General features: G+C 44.6%; 1 protein-coding gene across 1 annotated transcript in view; it reads right to left on the reverse strand.

The window, feature by feature from the left end:
• The window catches only part of KIRREL3 (kirre like nephrin family adhesion molecule 3), a 198,764-nt gene that overhangs the window by 32,932 nt on the left and 146,133 nt on the right, over positions 1-19,699 (reverse strand). Inside the window, exons 5-6 of the mRNA XM_036744276.1 lie at positions 12,511-12,661; positions 3,218-3,323 (exon numbers count right to left, since the gene is read on the reverse strand). Of these exons, the coding sequence (XP_036600171.1) occupies positions 3,218-3,323; positions 12,511-12,661 (257 nt within the window). The remainder of the gene's footprint in view (positions 1-3,217; positions 3,324-12,510; positions 12,662-19,699) is intronic.

Genomic DNA, 19,699 nt, shown 5'->3' on the forward strand with positions numbered 1-19,699 from the left:
CAGGAGAACTCCCGGGCTCTGCCTGGGGATGGAGGGTAGGTTCTGAAGGAGCCTCAGAGAGAACTACTTCCATCCTAAAGGGCCTCAAGCTGTAGAGCTGGGGGATAAGAATGAGAATTGATTGCAGGGGATAAAGACAGAGGTTGGAAGGAAGGACAGGGAACCTGACCCAGGGCAGTCTCCCCAATCTGCTAATTCCATTTTTAGAGCAAAGGAAGGGACAAAGGGGACCTGCTGGAGACTTTCTTCTACCACCTTTGGGCTATCCCGAGGTGGGAGCTTTGTCTGTGTCAACAGTGATGGGTCCTGGAATGCCCAGCTGCCTGAAGACAGACTTAGTTTCTGTGGCTGCGAAGGTCTGTAGGCATAGCAATAGCTAATATTTATATAGCCCTACTATGTGCCAGGCATTGTACTAAGCATTTTACTATCATTATCTCACTTGATCCTCACAACAACCCTGGGAGGGAGGTGCTATAATCTCCATTTAACAGATGAGGAAACCAAGATTATTAGGGTCACATGACAAGCGTCTGAGGTGGGATCAGGTCTTCCAGACTTCAAGTTCAGGGCTCTTACCCATTAAACCCCCTCCCTCCAATGACAGATGAGAAGGGAAAGCAGAAGTCAGGGGGAGATCCAACTTAACACCCATAATCCTTCTTGCATTTCTTACAGCTTGAACACCTCTTATTTCAGGGGATCTCACAAGTAAACTGAATGGATATGGGGACTGTTAAATGGGTAGGGGAATAGGGGAGTGGCATTAACCGGTGTCATGTTTAAGTAATGAGGCTGTTTTGACAACTGGAATTTAACAACAACAACAACACAGTTATTTACTCCTTTACATACTTTATCTCATTAAAATCTTACAACAAACCAGGAGCCAAGGCTATTTATTTTCAGTCTCATTCTGTAGACGTGAAAGCTAAGTCTCTACTGAAGCAGGCAGGTGGAGTAAGGAACCCTTGAATTCAAATCTAACCACAGATGCTTTCTACCTGTACAACCCTGATCTGATAATAATGGTTCACTTTTCCATAGTGACTTAAGGTTTACAAAGCTTCCCTCTTACAATAATCCTATGAGATAGGGGCACAAGTACAGTTCCTCCCAGTTTCTAGATGAGGCAACTGAGACCCAGAGAATTATGGTGACATAGCTAATTAAGTGTCAGAACTGATGTCTCCTGCCTCCAAGTCACTACATTATTTGGCCTCTCAAGCCATCTGAGGGAATCAAGGAATTTTTGTACTGGAGGGGATCTTAAAAGGTCACCTATTCTGTCCTTTTTTTTTTTAAAGGTTCATCGAACTTTTTTGCTTCATACTTCACATACTTCAGTAGGAGAGGGCCCTAGGGAACAGAGGCAATTTACAAAGCCTCCAATTAGGACTATAGGCCAGTAGACCTGAGGATAGCCACCTGCCTTAAGAATTAATGGGCTCAGGTGTGATGGGGGTCACCACAGAAATGCCAGTATTATCTGGACAGGCTAACATCAGATGCTTCCAGGGGAATAGGTGAAGATACTACATATGTAGTAGAATATATGTAAGGTATACTTTGTATGCAACTCTAATATGGGTGCTATTTATTATATGTCTGCATACAACTGTTTGCTCTGTCTGTGACCTGTGTGTGTATAAACTTGGAATTATTTCCAAAAATAAGATATTATTCAATGTTTATATTTTTATATGTGTACCTGGTACAATTTTGGGGGGATGGTAAATTTTTTATGGGGGTGGGATATAACAGATAGGTTCAATAGGGGAGGGATTACAGTTCTCAGGATGCCTGAAAGCAGAGTACAAGTGTTCTTTGGAGGAAAGCAAAGATTCTATTTCCCACGAGTGTGTGTTCATGGAGCAGCTGTTGGTTGGAAGGATGGAGGCTTCTGGGAAGAGAGGGAAAGAACAGAAATCTCTGCTGGGTCTATAATCAGGCTGGATATGGAGGGATAAACTGTGGGCACTGGGCAGATGGTAATTGCTGCTGGGCCAGTGAGGCAAGTTAACTTGGGGGATGCAGTGATACACATGGAGGCTGGTATCAAGAAACGGGCTACATCCTGGGTCCTTATTAAAGCCATGAGTGTTTGGAGGGATTCTAAATCCTTTGTGGGGGGTAGGGAGGGAGGAAGGGAGGGTGGAAGGGCAGAGGGAAGAGCAGGAGGGGGCTTGGGATTATACTTATTTGGCAATGTGGTCTGAGATAGTTTTCTGTCTCTTTACTATTCATTTCTGGTGAAAAGTTTTGACATTTCAGCTCTGCCCTTTGTTTTTTTTTTTTTAGCATGGTGAATAACTGAATTCCTAACCCTGAGTCTGCTGGACCCACATAGATCCTGCTTAAAAATAGAAACATCTGATGTTAACTCAGGCCTATCTATATCCATGGTATGCATATGTACTTGCACAAGTGTACACATTTAGGAATGTATGTGGGTAGTCACAGTCAACAGATCAAAGCTGATGTGTCCTGGAAAACTCACAATGGAATCTTTTATCATTTCATCAGTTCCATGTTATGTTCCATGTAAGGTCAGGCTTCCAAGTATGGATCCTATCGGTTCTTCTAGGCTCTTCCCATCTCATCTTCGGACAGCCCTCCCCATCTCGTGTTCCCAAGAGACATATATTCCCTCATTAAATTGTAGAGCTATAAGATTCCCAGAGTATACAAAAGTCTGGTATTTGGCATGGTATTTCCAACCAACCTTCCCTGAGCCCAATGTCTGCCACATATTTTATAGTGTAAAATGTGGAATGGGGCAGAGAGGTGTGCTCGAGCCAGCTCACACTCAAGAGAGCTGCTTGTTAAATTTTCAATGTAATTATTTCATCTCAGAAATTGGCAAATGCTGATTTGTAATCAGGGTATTATTTATTGTTTTGTTGATTGTCTAGACTTAAGAACATGATTTAGAAAATGTTAATACTGCAGATCAAACTTCAAAGTGTGTCATGGGTACCTGTTCTTGCCCCCAGTTATTAAGCATTTACCAGCACATCCCTGACAGAGGTCACCTTCACCTGCCCAAGAGATGGTATGTGCATATGTGTGTGTATATATGTATATACACATATACATATACATACATACATACACATATACGTACATATACATATATGTGTGTGTATATATCTATATCGATATGTTTGGAGGGAACAGGTGGTTGTTCCCCAGGTGACCAGGTAGTGGCTCTTACCTGTACTGGGTGACTGCTGGGTTGGCCTTTGCAGAGCAGTGGAATTTGACGTCATTATTTTCTAGCACTGGCTGTGGCTCCACAGACAGATTGACGAGGGGTGGATCTGCAAAGTCAAAAATATAGTTAGGTTAGAGACAAAAGGAGTAGTGGCTGCTGCATGTAAGGGAGCAGGCTAGAGACTCCTTCTTTGCCAGATGGAGATGTGAGCCTGGGATTGAATTGCAGGAAACATTTGTGTAGCTGCAGTTCTAGCAGCTGCCACATGATTGAAAAGACCCGCTTGTAGTGCAAGAGAAGGATGATCCTGGCAGGGAATCAGGACCCTTTCTTAGCAGAAATGGGTTTAGGGGCTTGGCATTTATACAGAAACTTTGGTCAGGAACTCACAGCTATTATAAACCCTCTGGGTAAGCATCGCCCATCTCTTGACTTTTAGGAAGAATGGTTCACTTCCAAAAAGGGGCGTGCGTGTGTGTGTGTGTGTGTGTGTGTGTGTGTGTGTGTGTGTGTGTGTACCCTGAGCTTCATTTAAAGGCAAACTGACTGTGAAACATCTCCTGGTATAATCAGTTTGGTGCATCTGTTAACTTGCAAGTGACACTTACACCGTTTCATCAGTCTGATCATCTCCACTGAGTCCTTACTGGTGTTACAGGGCTTTTAGCTCCCTGAGCTACCCAGAGAATTTTCCTTTTATGTGATAAGCGGTCAAACTTCGGAGTGTTGAGTAGGATGGGACACACACACACATACATACACACAGAAAAATTTCAGGCAGACAGTAAAAACAAGAGGTTTGCTGTTGTCCAGTTGCATCCAAATCCTTGTGACCCCATTTGGGGTTTTCTTGGTAATGGTTTACTCATTTTACAGATGAGGAAACTGAGGCAAACAGGGTTAAGTGACTTGCCCAGGGTCACCCAGCTAGAAGATGTCCGAGGCTAGATTTGAACTCAGGTCATCCTGACTCCAGGCCAGGCACTCTATACACTGTGCCATCTAGCTGTCCCACCTTCCCCGCAAAAGCAAGAGGACCCTGGTGGCAAACGTGATGGATTTAGAGTCAGAAGACCTGGCCTCAAATCCCATTCCTGCCATTTTCTACCTGCACAACCTCAGGTAAGTTGCTTGTTCTCTCCCGACCTTGGTGTCCTCATCTACAAAACAAGAGGGTTGAGTGAGACAATCGGAAAGGTTCCTCCCAGCTCGACATTTATGGTTCCAAGAAAGTCAGAAGGGAGCAGAATAAAAAGGATGGAGAAGCAATGAGAGGCAAGCCACAACAAAGCAGAGACAGAGATGGGGAGAAATTGAGAGCCAAAGACAGAGAACTAGATCGTTAAGAGCTACGTAGACTTCAAAGAATCAAAGTCAGAGAGACAGGGCACAGAGAGCTGAAGGACAACGCTATCCACCCTTGAACCAGAAAGGAAACAAACAAACAGGTATCCATCCTGGGCTAGTCAGCCACTCCCTCTGCACCTGTCTCTGACATCCTTTAGTTCTCTGTGTTCTATTTCTCTGACTTTGACAGATCACATTTACATAGCACTTTAGGGTTTACCAAGTGCTTTCTCTACAGTACTGTAAATACATAATAACTGTGTCATTCATGTGGAAACTGAGGCACAGCGATTTGCCTAAGGTTACAGTGATCAGGCGGGTGAGGGTGGTGTGGTAGCCACAGCTGAGCTAGATTTCTTTTCTCCCATAGAGGTTAATTTCTGCCAAACAAGCTTGAAAAATGACCAAGATGCCAGGTCATGGGATGTGATTTTGTTCTTAATTAAACAAAAAAAGTTATGTTGCTACTGTTTTGCTTTGAACATCATTGTCATTTTTACTGACTCCCCTCCCCAATCTCATTTGTGAAAAAAGTATGATAAAATATAATCAATGGACTTATTAGCTATGTCAGAAAATGTATGCCTAATGAAGCATAATCTCCAGGACCTTGGACCACTGCTGCCCAACCTTGCTTTGCCTCACAATTAACTAGGCAAAGAGCCAAAGAGCTGGACTTAGATCTCATTTTGTCCCATCTGCCCTTTTCATAGATGAAGAAAGTGAGGCTCAATGAGTTTGAAGTGACTTGCCTAAAGTTGTATGGTCATTTGGTGGTAGATGAAAGACTAGAACTGTGTCCTCATTTCCAGCCCAGCTTCCTTTATGCTATACCAAGATACTTCCCCTTGGAAAGTCCTGTTCACATCCAGTATCTCCTGGGAGAAGAAGGGCGCTTAATATTTTGAGGAAGCTATGGTGGGGGGCCCTACACATCATTGCTCAGTCTTGGGTGGAGTTTATCCCAGTGGCCTTATCTATTTATCCAGCGGTCAGGCCATCCACTAGTGGTGGGGCTGGGAAAAAAGTCAATTCTCAGAGCCATGAGCCTAGGAGCTGTGCGAGGAAATTATGTACGCTGAGACTGCATGGTGTGGGTAACTGTGGGCTGGGAAAGACATTGGGAAGTGGGAGCAGGGAGGGGGGAGACCTAGCTCCCTGACTAGTAAGGAGTGAATCACCCCTGGGGGAAATCTCTTCCCTTCCTCTCTTCCTATTTTCCCTACCTCCCCCTGACTCTGGCTGGGGACTATTTACTCTGGAAGGTGTCTGCCACCCGAGACGCCAACCCACCTGTCTTTTCATGGAGAATTATGAGGAAAATTATAGGTATTTGCAATTTACTCTAATCTCATTTTAAAATGTGTAATTCAAATGACAATAAAGACAAGTATAGTGACGAATACCAATGAGAGGAGTGCACATAGCCAGCCTAGATTGGCGCAGGCTCTCCCAGGCCCATTGCCGCCTTCTGACTCTGCCCTATCATTACCCAACAGCAGCTAATCACCTTCCTTTGTTAAGTATGAATCATGAGACTCCTCATTGGGATATGGCTAACCCATATGTGATTTGGGGCTTTGATGTAGAATCCTCCCTACATACACTGACACCCAAAGACTGGGAGTTTTACTCTTGATGTCCCCACCCCAACCCTGCCATTGCCCCAATTGGGGTCAGGTCATGATGGGCAAAAGCTTAATAACTGATGTGTTATTAATTATTATAATAAACCAAAATGTATGTTGCATTAGTGAACCAATAATGACTTGTTACAGTAATTGCAAGAATGAGATTGCCTGATTTAATCCTATTGAAAGCAAGCACTATGTAAATGTGTTCGTTAGTCTGAATTCAAGAATCTTTCGGGAAGCTCTCCCTGCTGCTCCGCTCTCACTGACTCAAATTGTTGTGATCCTTCCTTCCTCCCTTAGACCTCACATAACATTCTGTTTGTGTTTTCCTTATGTACTTTCCAGTAATCATTTTGTACTGTAGTTATTTGTGTATATGTCATCTCTGTCTACTACTCTGTAAGCTCCTTGAGGGCAGCGGCCAGATTTTACAGTTTTATTTACTCTTTAAATTGTAATAATTTAAATTGTAATAATAATGTTCTATACACAGGAGGAAATTAATGAATATTTATTGCCGTTAAAATCTGAAGGATCCAAGCAAGCACTATGTGAGGGCATTTATTAATTTCTATGAAAGGCATAAATAGAAAGAAGATGAAGTTAGGAGAGGAAAGGTAGCACTAGACTCAGTATCACTTCACCTTGTCTCGTTTCAGCTAAGATATCCAAAATGTCTTTGGAAAAGTGTAGTTAGTTGTTTTGGAGCCACCATCTTGGGTTAGGCCAGTGGCCTCAAATTCTGAGGGTGCCTGAGTCCTCCTGTGTCGGGGCTGAGATGTTGAAAAACTAAGGTCAATCAAGACCCTGGAGGTGTATTGGTCATTAGAAACTAGGTAATCCAGGTCCCAATCGTAGACTAGGCATTGTTCAGACAGTGATAGAACTCTTGGAGTCCAGATCTGGAAGAGGGGGGTTGTGGTGATGCCTACCCTTCTGGCCACCAGGATCTCACTTCCCTTTCTGTACTCAATGTTCTAGTTAAACTGGTCTTCTCTCTGTTCCTCATACCCAGTACTCTATCTCCCATCTCCATGCCTTTGCCTTGGCTGTCCCCCATGACTGGAATGTGTTCCCTTCTCAGCTCTGTGTAACAGAATCCCTCACTTCCTTCAAGACTCAACTCAATCACTATCTTCTCCACGAAGTCTTTCAGGATTCCCCGACAACTGGTGTCCTTTATCCCTAACTATCTGGTATTTGTCTCCCCTTCTGGCATGTAAAGAGTATTTCATTTTTGCATTTATATCTCCAGTTTCTAGCACCTTGCTTGGCACATGGTGGTCATTTAATGCATGTTTGTTGGTTGATTGATTGATCCATTTGATTGGTCCTACAGTCTCCTCCATCGTATCATCCTCTCCCTCTCCATCGGTACCTGACCAGCATTAACATACTGCCTCTTAGGTACCTTTTTCCAGTGTCTCTGTTGCCTGAATTCCCCCTAATCTTGGTAAGATTTCCACAGTCACACCCAGGGCTCTGAAGCACCTTGACTCCTCTACTTTTTTCCTTCCCAAGGTGCGGAATATGTATTTTCAGGCACCTGCTGGGCTCTAGTGGTATAAATAGTTTATGGCATCTCCAACTATTAAGCACGATTTTAATCCCACTTGTGTTGTTGGCTGAATAACTCACAGGAGGGCAGCTTTGATGTAGCTGGTGGAACCAGAATCATATCGAGCAGATGTTACAACTGTGAGTCTGTTAGTGTTTTCATCAGCAAAGGCTTGAATTTGAGGGTGGGTGGTGTTTTCTAGTGGGGGAAGAGGAGAGAGTAGGAGGAGGGTTGACTTTCTGACTCAGCAATTTTGCCCAACATCCTTTTGAAACTTGGCAGCTGGATGCAGTGTTCGGATGTGGTAAGGTGTCGGGGGGTGTTGTGCATTCTCTCCCATTAGTCAATCTTGTGGCTTTGTCTTCCGTTGGGGTAACACATAAAGACCAAGGGAAACAAACAAACAAACAAACATGTGATTTTCCTGAGTTCAGATGTTCCTCCTTGGTTAACTAGGAACAGACGGAGATTTGCAAAGGCAGCGCTGAGCTAGTCCCTGGTCTCCTTGTTAACTGTTAGAGAAGGGATTTAGGAAGGCAAAGAGTGAGTGGGAAGTATTTGTGAGTTCATTGTGTGTGTGCATACGGGTGTACATTTACACACATGTGTGTATGTGTACATGTGCATGTGTGAGAAGAAACGGTTTGGGGAGAGGAAACACAATAGCTGTCTTCAAGTATTTGAAAGACCGTCATGCAGAAGGGGAATTATACTAACTTTGCTTGGCCACAGGGTGCAGAACCAGGTGGAAGGAGGGGCAATTGCAGAGAGACAGATTTAGCCTTGATGTTGGGAAACCTTCCTAACAATTAGAGCTGTCCAGAAGTGGAATGGGTGCACTTGAGAGATGGAGGGCTCTCCTGCTTGGAGGTCTTTGAACAGAGGCTAGATGGCTACTTGCTGGGTTTATTATCACGGGGATTTCTTTCATGTCCTTTTAGGACCAGCTGGTGGCTGAGTTTCCTTCCGATTCTCAAATTCTGTGATTTTGTAATTCTGAATGAGTGTATGTGTGTGCATGAGCACAATAAGGTCAGGACTTGAAAAAGGGCTCATCATCAAGGGTCGCCTAGGTCTTCTTCCTCCTGTACAGATTAAAAGCTCTAAACTGTGGTTAGTGTACCTGGCTTGGGATGGCTGCTACTCCTGTCATTAGTCAGTCAGTAAGTGACCACACACGTACAAAGAAAGGCAGACATGAACTCCAGTCACTGTGTATGGGTCAGGGTGAGATACCTCAACAAATTCTGGAAGATATTAGGCCAGTGGGCAGTTTTGGTAGCTAAGGCCTCTGCTGCTCTCTTTTTCACCCAGGGAAAAACATAAAAGGTACCCATCACTGGGCTAATACCTGCCTGAGCTGGGACACCTGACTGACTACTAAGAATGTCCTACACTGGAGGGGGCCCCTTCTCCCTCCCTTCATAAACATGGTACCCCAATAACGAGGATGTTTTGGGGATAGGCAGTATCTTTATCTACCCTGGTATCTAGGGAACAGGTCACTGCTTTAGGTTAAATCCTATGATTCTGTGGTTCTTAAATGTCATAAGGTTTCATGAGCAAGCTGAAGGCTTGTCTCTGTGGCCTATGGTCCTGGGAAGTGCGGATCCTCTGTGCTCCAAAGAACGTGGGAATGCCTGTGGTGTGGAGCTGGGAAGTAAGATCACCTGGGTTCTAATCCCCACTTTGACCTCCGTTCCTCAGTCCAGCTGACTCATCTTTTACTTTAGTCTTAACGGTGGTGGGAGTAGGGCAAGGCAACGATCCTTCCTTGGAAATCAGTGGGCATATCAAAGCCTGGCAGTATCATCCCCCCTAACCACTGCCTTCTCCAGTCCTATGAAACATCTGTTATCTGGGCCACCCTGTTAAACTGATCATCTCATTAGAGAGCATTTAGACAAACCGTCTTTTAATAGTCGGATGGGCTATTAAGATGATGATGGTCTTGTTTATGGGGGAGATTCTTCTTGTATGATGGATAATGGGTTGGAGCTGAAGCCCTGCTGCTTTTCTGCGCCTCTCCCTCCCAGAGTCACAGCTGCCAGCTCCTAGAGGCCTGCCCATGTAGCGTCTGGGAAAGAGAATTGGATTTGGAAGGCCTGGGTTCAAACCCCAGATTTGCTATTTCCTTGGGGAATATGACCTTGCATGAATCACCTCACTTTTCTGGCACTTCCTCTATAAAACAAGAAGTGTGGGCCAGATAATCTTTTTAGGATTAAATCTTAGGATTCTCTGTTTCTTAAACCCAACCATGTTTCCTGGACAGACTAGGGGCTGATGTGTATGAAGGAGGGATGACCCTGGGGACATTCTTTGCGGCTGAGAAATGAGGAGCTGCCATCTCCCACTTGATCTTTTGACAAGGTTTAATTTGAGGCTCAATGGGGATCATTTGTTGAGGGTGGAGGCATCTGTCCTTTGGCATTTAAGACTTTGTACTATGTGGCCCCTTCCTACCTTTCCAATTGTCTTACATTTTTTTCCCCCTTCACAAATGCTAAGTTTCAGCCAAACTGGCCAACTTGGTTCTTCTTGCTCAGGACACTCCACCGACACTCCACCCTGTTCCTTGGTACTGTCTGTCCCCCATGCCTAAACGCTCACCTCTACCTCTTAGACTCCTGGACTTTCTTCAAGACTCAGCACAAACTCCACCTTCTACAGGAGGCTTTTTCTAGTCTCCTCAGCAGCTAGAGCCTTCCCATCTAAGGTTACCTCCCATTTACTCTGTAGGTACCTTGCATGTACCTATTTATACACATCTTGTTTCTGTCATTAGAATGTAAACTCCTAGAGGGCAGGGATTATTTTTTCCTTTCCCTTTTCTTTTTTTAGTTATCCCAAATGTACAGTGTCTGGCACATAGTAAATAATAAATGTAGGTTATTTGATTGATTGATCGATGGTTCCAATGACATCACAAGGGCAATGTCTTAATTTGTGCATGAATTGGATTTGAGTGAGGCAGAGCTACCCAAAGTGGTCAGCCTTGCTCTCTCCTCCAGAGTCACTGAAGTCCAATAGCAAGATGTAAGTCAAGATGACTGGCAATGGCCTGGGATGCAGCGGGTGACCTTGTCATTTTTTTTAAAGCTCATTTTTTTTCTTTCGGATATAGGACATTCAATCGATCAGTATGTGTCAAAAGCTAAGTGGAATCATGGTTATCCTTGCTTGGACAAACAGTTGGGCTTTGAAGATCCTTTGATGGATGATAACTCCTATGATAGTATGGATGGAAATCCAGATCTCAGGTTAGGAAGGAACCTAGAAAGAAAGGATATGAGGCCTGGGTGCCTCCCAGACAGAATGGGAAGAAAAGAAAAGCCTAAGTGAGTCAGTGTGATAAAACCTATTATGAAGATGGAGCTCCCCTTCCCAGCAGCCATAAGGCCCAAGTTATGGTATAACTATGGTATGTAGAACCCAAGTGATGTCTACTACAGTCTAGAACTCAAGCTGTATCTTCTGGCTGCTACATATCAAATTATGCTCTTCTAGACCAAGGAATTAAAATTCTAGACCTTAGGGACCTGAGCTGATCTCTGTAAGGTCTGGAACCTACCTTGTATCCCTAAGGGTCAATTTATGTCAGCCCAGAACCTAGAATGTGTCTATGAATTAAAATTGCCTAAATTCTGATTCTAGAATTACCTAGAATTACGATGGCCTAACTGATATTGTTGTATAGATTGTCATGAAACTAATTTTATGAAAAACATGAAAAAGTAGAGACGTCTATCACAAAGAGCAGAAGACCTCAATTTCAACCCTGACTTTGATATTTCCTATGTGATCTTAAATAAGTCACCTTCCCTTTTTGGGCTTCAGTTATCTGTGCAAGGGAGAGATTTGGACAAAATGATCTCTGAGAGCCCTTTCTGCTCTAAAAGTCTACAATGCTATGATTCTATATTCTAATCTCTTGTCTTAACAGTGTCCACTGGTGGGTTATTCAAACCATGGAACTGAAAACACTACCACCTAGTGTCATGCCCCAATTACAGAGGGAAATTACCCAAGAAGAGAGAGAGGAAAAAAACAAACAAACTTAAGTGCGTCAAATAAATATTTAAACATGTCAAGTGATGGCAGAAGTGTCAAAGGGAGCCACCCATTTAGCTGTGATGAAAACGTTTTATATTCCTTGAGACTGATAGACAGTGAACCCTCTTCAGACTCAAATTTAAAATGAAATGCTGTCCTGAACTTTAAGCATTTGCATTCCCTCCCCTGGGGCAGCTAGGTGGTACAGCAGATAGAGCTCTGGGCCTGGAGTCAGGAAGACTCTTCTTCCTGCATTCAAATCTGGTCTCAGACACTTACTAGCTGTGTGACCCTGGGCAAGTCACTTAACCTTGTTTGCCTCAGTTTCTTCATCTGTAAAATGAGCTGGAGAAGGAAATGGCAAAGCGCTCCAGTATCTTTGCCAAGAAAACCCCAAATGGGATCACAAAGGTCAGACACAACTGAGCTGACTGAAAGTGAGTGTACTCTAATCTCTTCCCAAAATTATAGTATGTATCTCAATTGTGGTCATGTAAATGTAGCCAAACCAGCTATTGACCCACAAACGAGTTTTACCAGTCAGTTTTCTGTGTACAGGAGGGCATGGATTTCAAATGTCAATACCGGCCGTGGGTAAATTGGGGACAAAGTCTTTGTGTGGCAGTGAACTAGACCGTCTGGCCCTCCACCTCCTGTCTGCAAGCCTTGGCGGGGCCTACGTGCAAAGCAACACTCACGCTGGATGTCGATGGTGACCGACGTCTCCTTCCCCCCAGGGATGGCTTTGTTGGTGGCTCGGCACACGATGCGCTGTCCGTTTTCCACATCAGCAGGTGAGACAAAAAGGGTACTCACAATGCTTTCCCGCTTTCCATCCCGAAGCAGGGTCTAGAGGAGGGAAGGAAAAGGAAAGGAAGACATGACGCTGGTTATTTTAACCCAGAAGCCTATGAGGGCTAAGAAGGGAAAGGGGTTCATACTGAGTTGTCCCATTTCAGCAGAGGTGAGGATGTAGCCTTCAGTGGAGGGTGGGAGGGCAGCAGGATTTGAAGGAAAAACATGAGGTTTGCAGCCAGAGGTTCTGACTTTAAATTCCAGCTATGCAGCTTACTAGCAACATGACCTTAGACAATTCAATTCATCAAGCATTTAAAAGCCTACTGTGCGCTAGGTATTGAAGACAGAAAGCCAAAAATTAAACAGTTAAAATCCCCGAGGAACTTATATTCTACTGGGAGGGCGAGTCAATCAATCCCTCTTTCTGAACTTGTTTCTTCACCTGTAAAATGAAGGAATTGGACAAGGCAGCCTTTTAACTCCCTCCTAGCTGTAAATCTATGATGATCCTGTGATCCCCCTCTCCTCCTTGTCTAAAAGTCTGACCCATAAGATAAAGACAAGACTGCTAAGTTAAACTCTTCATTTGTTGTGAAAACCAGCATTAGTCTAGGTTTCCACAGTGCAAAAGAAATCAGGTTGGCCTAATGGAAACCAAGTAGAAGGCTTACTGAAGATTAATTATAGTATATTATAAATTTTCCACTCCTTCGGTTTGCTTTTCCTGGGCCTATGTGTTGGTCTGGGTTTTTGACCTTTTTGTGGGTCATGGCCCCTTTGGGTGTCTGGTAAAATCTTTTAGATTGAAATAAAGATGTATGTTTTCCCATTTAAGTTTACAGGTCTCCTGAAATCTATTCATGCATTCCTTGGGGGTACACAGCCCCCAGGTTAAGAGCCCCTGTGCTGAGGGAACCACCAAGTACATTGTAGGCAGATACTTTGTCTTTTAGGCCTGTGTTCTAGATCACTCTGTGACCCCCAACCTGGGCAATCTTTTCCCACATAGGACCTAGGAGAAATGAAGAAGTCTGTGATTCAGGTATGCTATACAAGACTCAACTTGATATTCTCATTGGTTATTTCATTCTGCTGGTACACACTGAAGGGTGTACGTGTGAAAGGGGACTGGATGGGGAAGGGTAGCGCTGATCCTCTACCAATCTTTCTCCTACCTAGTCCCTGTGCACAGCTAAGATGCCAGAGCTCTACACTTTCTCTGGAATGTATTATGGACTGACTCATTCAGATTCTCCTGCCAACCTCACTGAAATAAGAGCTGTAACTAGCAATTCTGTCACCCAGGGCAAGCAATAGTACAAATTCAGTGGAGGCTCTATGGGAAGAGGGAGCCCAGATATTGCCTCATGACAGGGAGAAGCAGATGCAGGGATTCCTCAGTGACTTCTGGGAAGGTAGTGGCTGGACAGGGGCATGCCAGGAAGGGGCTCACCTGCAGTTTAGCAGCTGGCGGCAGAAGCCCCCCACTTGGTAGTTTCATATTTGAATGAATTATTCTTATTAGCTTGGTGCTAAGGTCAGTTGCTCCTTTCTGCTGAAGGAATACAAATGTGATCATTCCTTCCAAATTTTGGGGCCCTAGGATAAATTCTCTGTGACACCATCTTAGTTATTGATGTGGCAGAAACAGAGACTTGGAACATACTCTCACCACAATTGCTGGTGACCTTTCTTTCCATGTTCCCTCGATTATTCCTCTCAAGTCAGTCTTTCAACTTTCATACCAAAACCAGCCCTAAAACGACTTCCTTCCTCTTAAAATTGTTGTTTGGTCATTTCAGTTGTGTCCGACCCTTCGTGACCCCATTTGAGGTTTTCTCGGCAAAGATGCTGGAGTGGTTTGCCATTTCCTTCTCCAGCTCATTTTACAGATGAGCAAACTGAGACAAACAGGGTTAAGTGACTTGCCCAGGGTCACACAGCTAGTGAGTGTCTGAGGCTAGATTTGAATTCAGGAAGATGAATCTTTCTGACCCCAGGCCCAGTACTCTAACCCCGAGTCACCAACTGCCTCAATACCCCAATGGAATTTTAGGTACCTGCTTCCCTTGAAGTCTTGGGGGGAGCAGCACATCAGTTCCTCCTGTTTTCCATTATTGTCCCACAGCTGAGCCCAATAATAGAGAGCATAGAAGTGGGTTACAGTTTGTGAAAAATGTTGGCAAGACCAATATGAGTTGTCCCCTTTAATATCTCACCTCATCATATAGGCTTTTTATTTCTCCAAAGTGCTTTCGCTTCCAATATTTTTGGGAACTTCCAGACCCCTTTGTGAGGTAGGCAAGGCTGCTCTTATCCTCCCATTTGAAAGATGAAGTAGCAGTTAAGTGACTTGCTCCTTACTGCCAGGGTGATTTGGGGCAAGTCACGTAAAACCTCTGGGCCTAGTTTCTTAATATGTAAAATGATGGGGTTGGACTAGATGACCGATTAAGATCCCTTCCAGTTCTAAAAATGGTGATTTAATCCAGAAAATCCATTAAATGCTAATTACATGGGAGAAACTGTCCTATTCCCTCTTGTTCTGTACTTGGTGGTGATGGAGAACAGATGGACATGAAAACCTTATTGTGGTATCCCTTAGCCTACTTCCGTTACCAAATTTTTAAGGTTCTTTTCCCCAAATGGGGATGTTATGAGCCCCTATAAAGCAGGCCAGAACAGCCCTCCTGCCATTACGTCATCAGGCAGAATTTACAAGAGCTACGCCAATGTTACTCTCTTGATTTCATCCGGGGGAAGCACCCTAGGTGGAGACCTTTATCCCTTAGGCCCTCTGGGGAGGGGAGGTGACCCATCATTCCATGGGGCTGGCCTGATTAGCCTGCTTGTGGAGGAGGATGCAGAATTGCTGTCTCAGAAGATCTGAGATGCTGAAGCTGAAGAGGAGAGAGCATCACTCAGGCCCAAGCTGGAGCCCAGATCACATTAACACGTTGGCTTGGGGCTCCTCAGCAGACAACACACAGGCTATAAATAGCCAAGAGATAATAAGAACAATTTCCTGGTTGGAAATAAAACTCTGTGTGTGTGTGTGTGTGTGTGTGTGTGTGTGTGTGTGTTGGTGGGAGGGTGGAAAGGTTGTTTTCTTCTTCTTTCCTCCATTTCTTTTACTTTGCCTTTTCGTTTTGCTAACAAGAGACATTTGCATAAGTTTGACTCTGCCAGGAGTTCCTTCGATTGATCTCTCCTGGATTCTGCAGAGAAGAGGAGAAGGGGCAGGATTGGGTGCTGGTAGGAGTGGAACAATGAGGCCCCAAGCCACTAATTAGGCCCCTGGCTGCTTCTCCCACCCATTGGTGGTTCTCTGCCTTGGAATGATGATTAATGACATATTTACTGTGTCCGGGCATTTGCTTTTCTGGGAAAGAAAAATTCTGGTTCAAGTCTGTTTGTTGCATCTAATTAGAGAAAAAAGGAGATGTGTTCATTAAACAAGGACAAAGGAGAGAAGAAGGAATGCAACCCAGGAAGAAGGCTAATCTGCTGATGGATGCCCCCCACTCACCAAACATGCACATTCACACACCTGGCCCTCCCTAGGGAACTCATTTTTTCCCCATTTCCTGAAGTAAGGAGGACGGCCAAGGGCATCTAAAGTGTTACACTAGAATGGATGCAGCAAGATGAAGCCCAGTTGGAAATTTGGCAGGCTAGCATAAGTGCCGGATTGCACAAGATCTGTGGGACTTTGTGGGAAGAAAAACAGAGACCAGGGCACTTGAGGAGGGGCTGAGGTGGGGAGGGTTGGGAGAGTGGGGTAAGTGAAGACTGGGGTGGGAGGGATGAAAGGCTGAAGCTAGAGGCAGCGTATGCATGGGACTATTCTCTCCTTACTCTTCTTGTTTCTTGTCCTTTGTCTCTGTTCCTCTCCTTGCTCTTTTCTTTCTTTTGATAAAAATGGAGCCCACGAAAATGAGTTTCAGAAGCCTGTAGGGCATGCCCCCTTGAAAAAAAGATCACTTGGGGAGTTACTGGGCAATACAGAGGAAATTAAGCTGATTTTCATGCTGGGAGATTATCATATATCATATTATTTTGGATACATGTGTAATTTCATGGGTTGGTATACCACCTAGACACTCAAGTTCAAGAGGAAGGCTTCTGTCTCTTTGGTAGATGCTCCATAGATAAGAATCACACCTGAGAAGAAGGCAGGGAGTGGTTCTGATAGCCACTGGAAGATGGAGCTTCTATCTTTAAAATTATAGAGCTGCCAAAGTACATCATTTAATATTTTAGAGGTAAAAACCATTGACAGCACTTAACTCTCCCTTCATCATACTGAGGCACAGAATGTCAGGGCTCCAGGGAATGCAGTTTGGGGACTGCTGGTCTAGTCTGGTTTTCCTTCTTTCTTTCTCCCCTTGTCCGATTCTCTCTCCTCTTCTGTCTACTCTTTTCCTTTGTCCTTTTCTTCTCTTTGTTTCTAGTCTCCTCTCCTCTTCACCCTCCTCTCTTCTCCCTTCTTTCATTTCCTGGGAGTGAGTCTGGTTTTTGAGGCACCCTAGAGACATGGAGCTGCCACCCTCCAGCTTCAGAAAGGTTCATTAGCATGTAAATCAGCTTTGGGTTAGGAAGGGCATTAATTATTAGGCGCTAGTTAGGGGATTTCTTTTTCCTTTGCCACTACTGCACTGTCAGAAGAGCCAGACTTCTAGAAAGCTGATACTACTCCCACTCTGACACGTGTGTGTGTGTGTGTGTGTGTGTGTGTGTGTGTGTGTGTGTGTGTGTGTATGGCAGTGGAGAGGTGGGGTGATGGGTGTGGGTGTGTGGGCCTGTTGGTGGGAGGGTGGAAAGATTGCTTTGACTTTGACCAGGCCTCTTGGCTCCCCTTCCCTCTGACAGGCCTGGGCAATGTCCTGAACACCAGAGGATTAACTAGCATGGGGCAATTGAGGCTTTGTCCTACTGTCCTAACATCTGAGGATGGGACTCATTTTCTGACTGTGACAGTCTTTTGGTCCACTGTCTGTGCTCTCTCATCTGCAGGCCCTCTCTCCACCACTGCTTCTGTCCCTCCAACACACTCACAGCCAAGGTCCCGTCTGACGCACTTTGGGCTTTGCCTTCCTAGTACCCCATCTTTGCCTCCTCCTAGGGGTTAGGGAGTTAGGAGCCATCAGCTCTGCTGCAGGGGCACAACCTGGAGTGTCTTATGGACTGGGCACCCTGTCTTATGATATGATTCTACCTGGGCTGGTCTATTTTCTGCCCCACTCTCCCTCTTCTCCCTCAGCACTGTATTCTCCCTGGATACAAGTAGTCCTAGATGTAGCTCTAGGTGGCATATTGGACAGAGCTCTGGGCCTGGAGTCAGGAAAACCTGCATTCAAATCCAGCCTCAGACATTTACTATCTGTGTGACCTTGGGTAAGTCTCTGTTTGCCTCTGTTTACTCAATGGCAAAAGGGGGATAATAATAGCACCTACCTCCCAGGGTTGCTGTGAGGATTGAATGAGATAATATTTGTAAAGCACTTAGTAAGGTGCCTGGCACATAGTAGGTGCTCGCTATTATTACTAGATTTGCTGATGACCAAATCCCACCCTAGCCTCAGCCACTTGGAAGACCTAGAGCCTCATATCAACTTCTATATTAAGATGTAGTCCCTGATTTCCTGGGACCTACTCCTTTTCTCCATTTATTCTCCCTGTGATTCCTCTCTCTCTCTCTCTCTCTCTCTCTCTCTCTCTCTCTCTCTCTCTCTCCAGTCACAGAACATTAGAACTCAAAGATGCTTCAGAGATCATTGACTCCATGTCCCTCATTTTACAGAGGAAGAAACTGAGGTCCTGGAGAGATGAGGCTATTTATTCAAGGTTGCAGCTATATATGTATACACATACATGTATTTAATTTCATTCCATAAATTAAACTTATTAAGTGTCCCTGTGCTAAGGACCAGAGCTAGAAAGGTGCAATAAGATTGTTTCTGTCTATCAGGAGTTTGTAATCCAGGAGTGTATATGTAAATTGTATTTGTGTGTGTGTATGTGTGTGTGTATGTGTGTGTGAATGTGTGGGTGTCTCCTTGAAGTTTGCAGGGCAATCCCCTCCATGAAACCTCTGATGACCACAGCCCACATCAATCTCTTCCTCTTAAAAATCTTCTAGCACTCTTAGTCTATATATGCCATCTTATATCAAATGAAATCTTGTATATAAACCTAAAATGCTTGGCAAAAGCTATTTACTATTCTTATGGTATTAAAAAAAACCCTACCAATGGTTTCATATATATCAGTTTAGCTTGCTCAGTTAGACTGTAGGCCCTTTCAGGGTGGCAATCATGTAATAAATACTTCCTTTCTATTCCCTGTGGCATTTCTAGAGATAGTTAGGACTGGCTGGAGTAGAGAGACCAAGCAAAACACAAGTGACGTCACCAGGGCCTGGACCACAGTTGTTGGACTTACTCTCTTTGAAGACCCTTGGACCTCTGATGCTTTTGAGACTGAGCACCCCCTCTTCTTCAGGGCCACATGAAGGCAAACCCAAACTTCTCAGGAGAGTCATGAGGCCTAACTGACCCGGGGTATGAGCCAGAAAGAATAATAGCGGAGCTCCCAGCCCACAGTGAGTTCTCTGTCCTTGGGACTCCCCACAGCCACTAGGTAAGTCCCTAGCTTGGCAATCCCAAATTGCCTCCTGGGCAGGAGTCAGGGGGATGAGGCAGTGTCCCTTTGTTAGAGGGGGTTGTGGAGCAGATGCCAGGGGTTTTAGTAGCTACCAGAGGAACATTATTTTCTTGGTGATCTATTCCCAGGGCTTCATTTTCTCTCCCAAATCTCTTCTTAACCCAGTGTGGTGATCTTTGGGGAGTTTGCTTCTTCTAGTCCACAGCTGAGATACAAAGGAGGCTCGGGCTGGGGGGCACGGGAGCAGAAGGGGAGTGCACAGCTGAGAGGGCTGTGGTGATTGGAATTAGTTCCTAATGATTACATTGTAATGATCTGAACCCTAATTAATTTCATAGGCGTCAGTGCTGGCAGGGAGAGGACCACCCTCCATAGCTCCTAATTAGCACCGGCCCTGAGAGCCCTGTGGGCAAAGGTATTGGT

Source organism: Trichosurus vulpecula, chromosome 2 (assembly GCF_011100635.1).
Source record: "Trichosurus vulpecula isolate mTriVul1 chromosome 2, mTriVul1.pri, whole genome shotgun sequence".
Lineage (NCBI taxonomy): Eukaryota > Metazoa > Chordata > Mammalia > Diprotodontia > Phalangeridae > Trichosurus > Trichosurus vulpecula.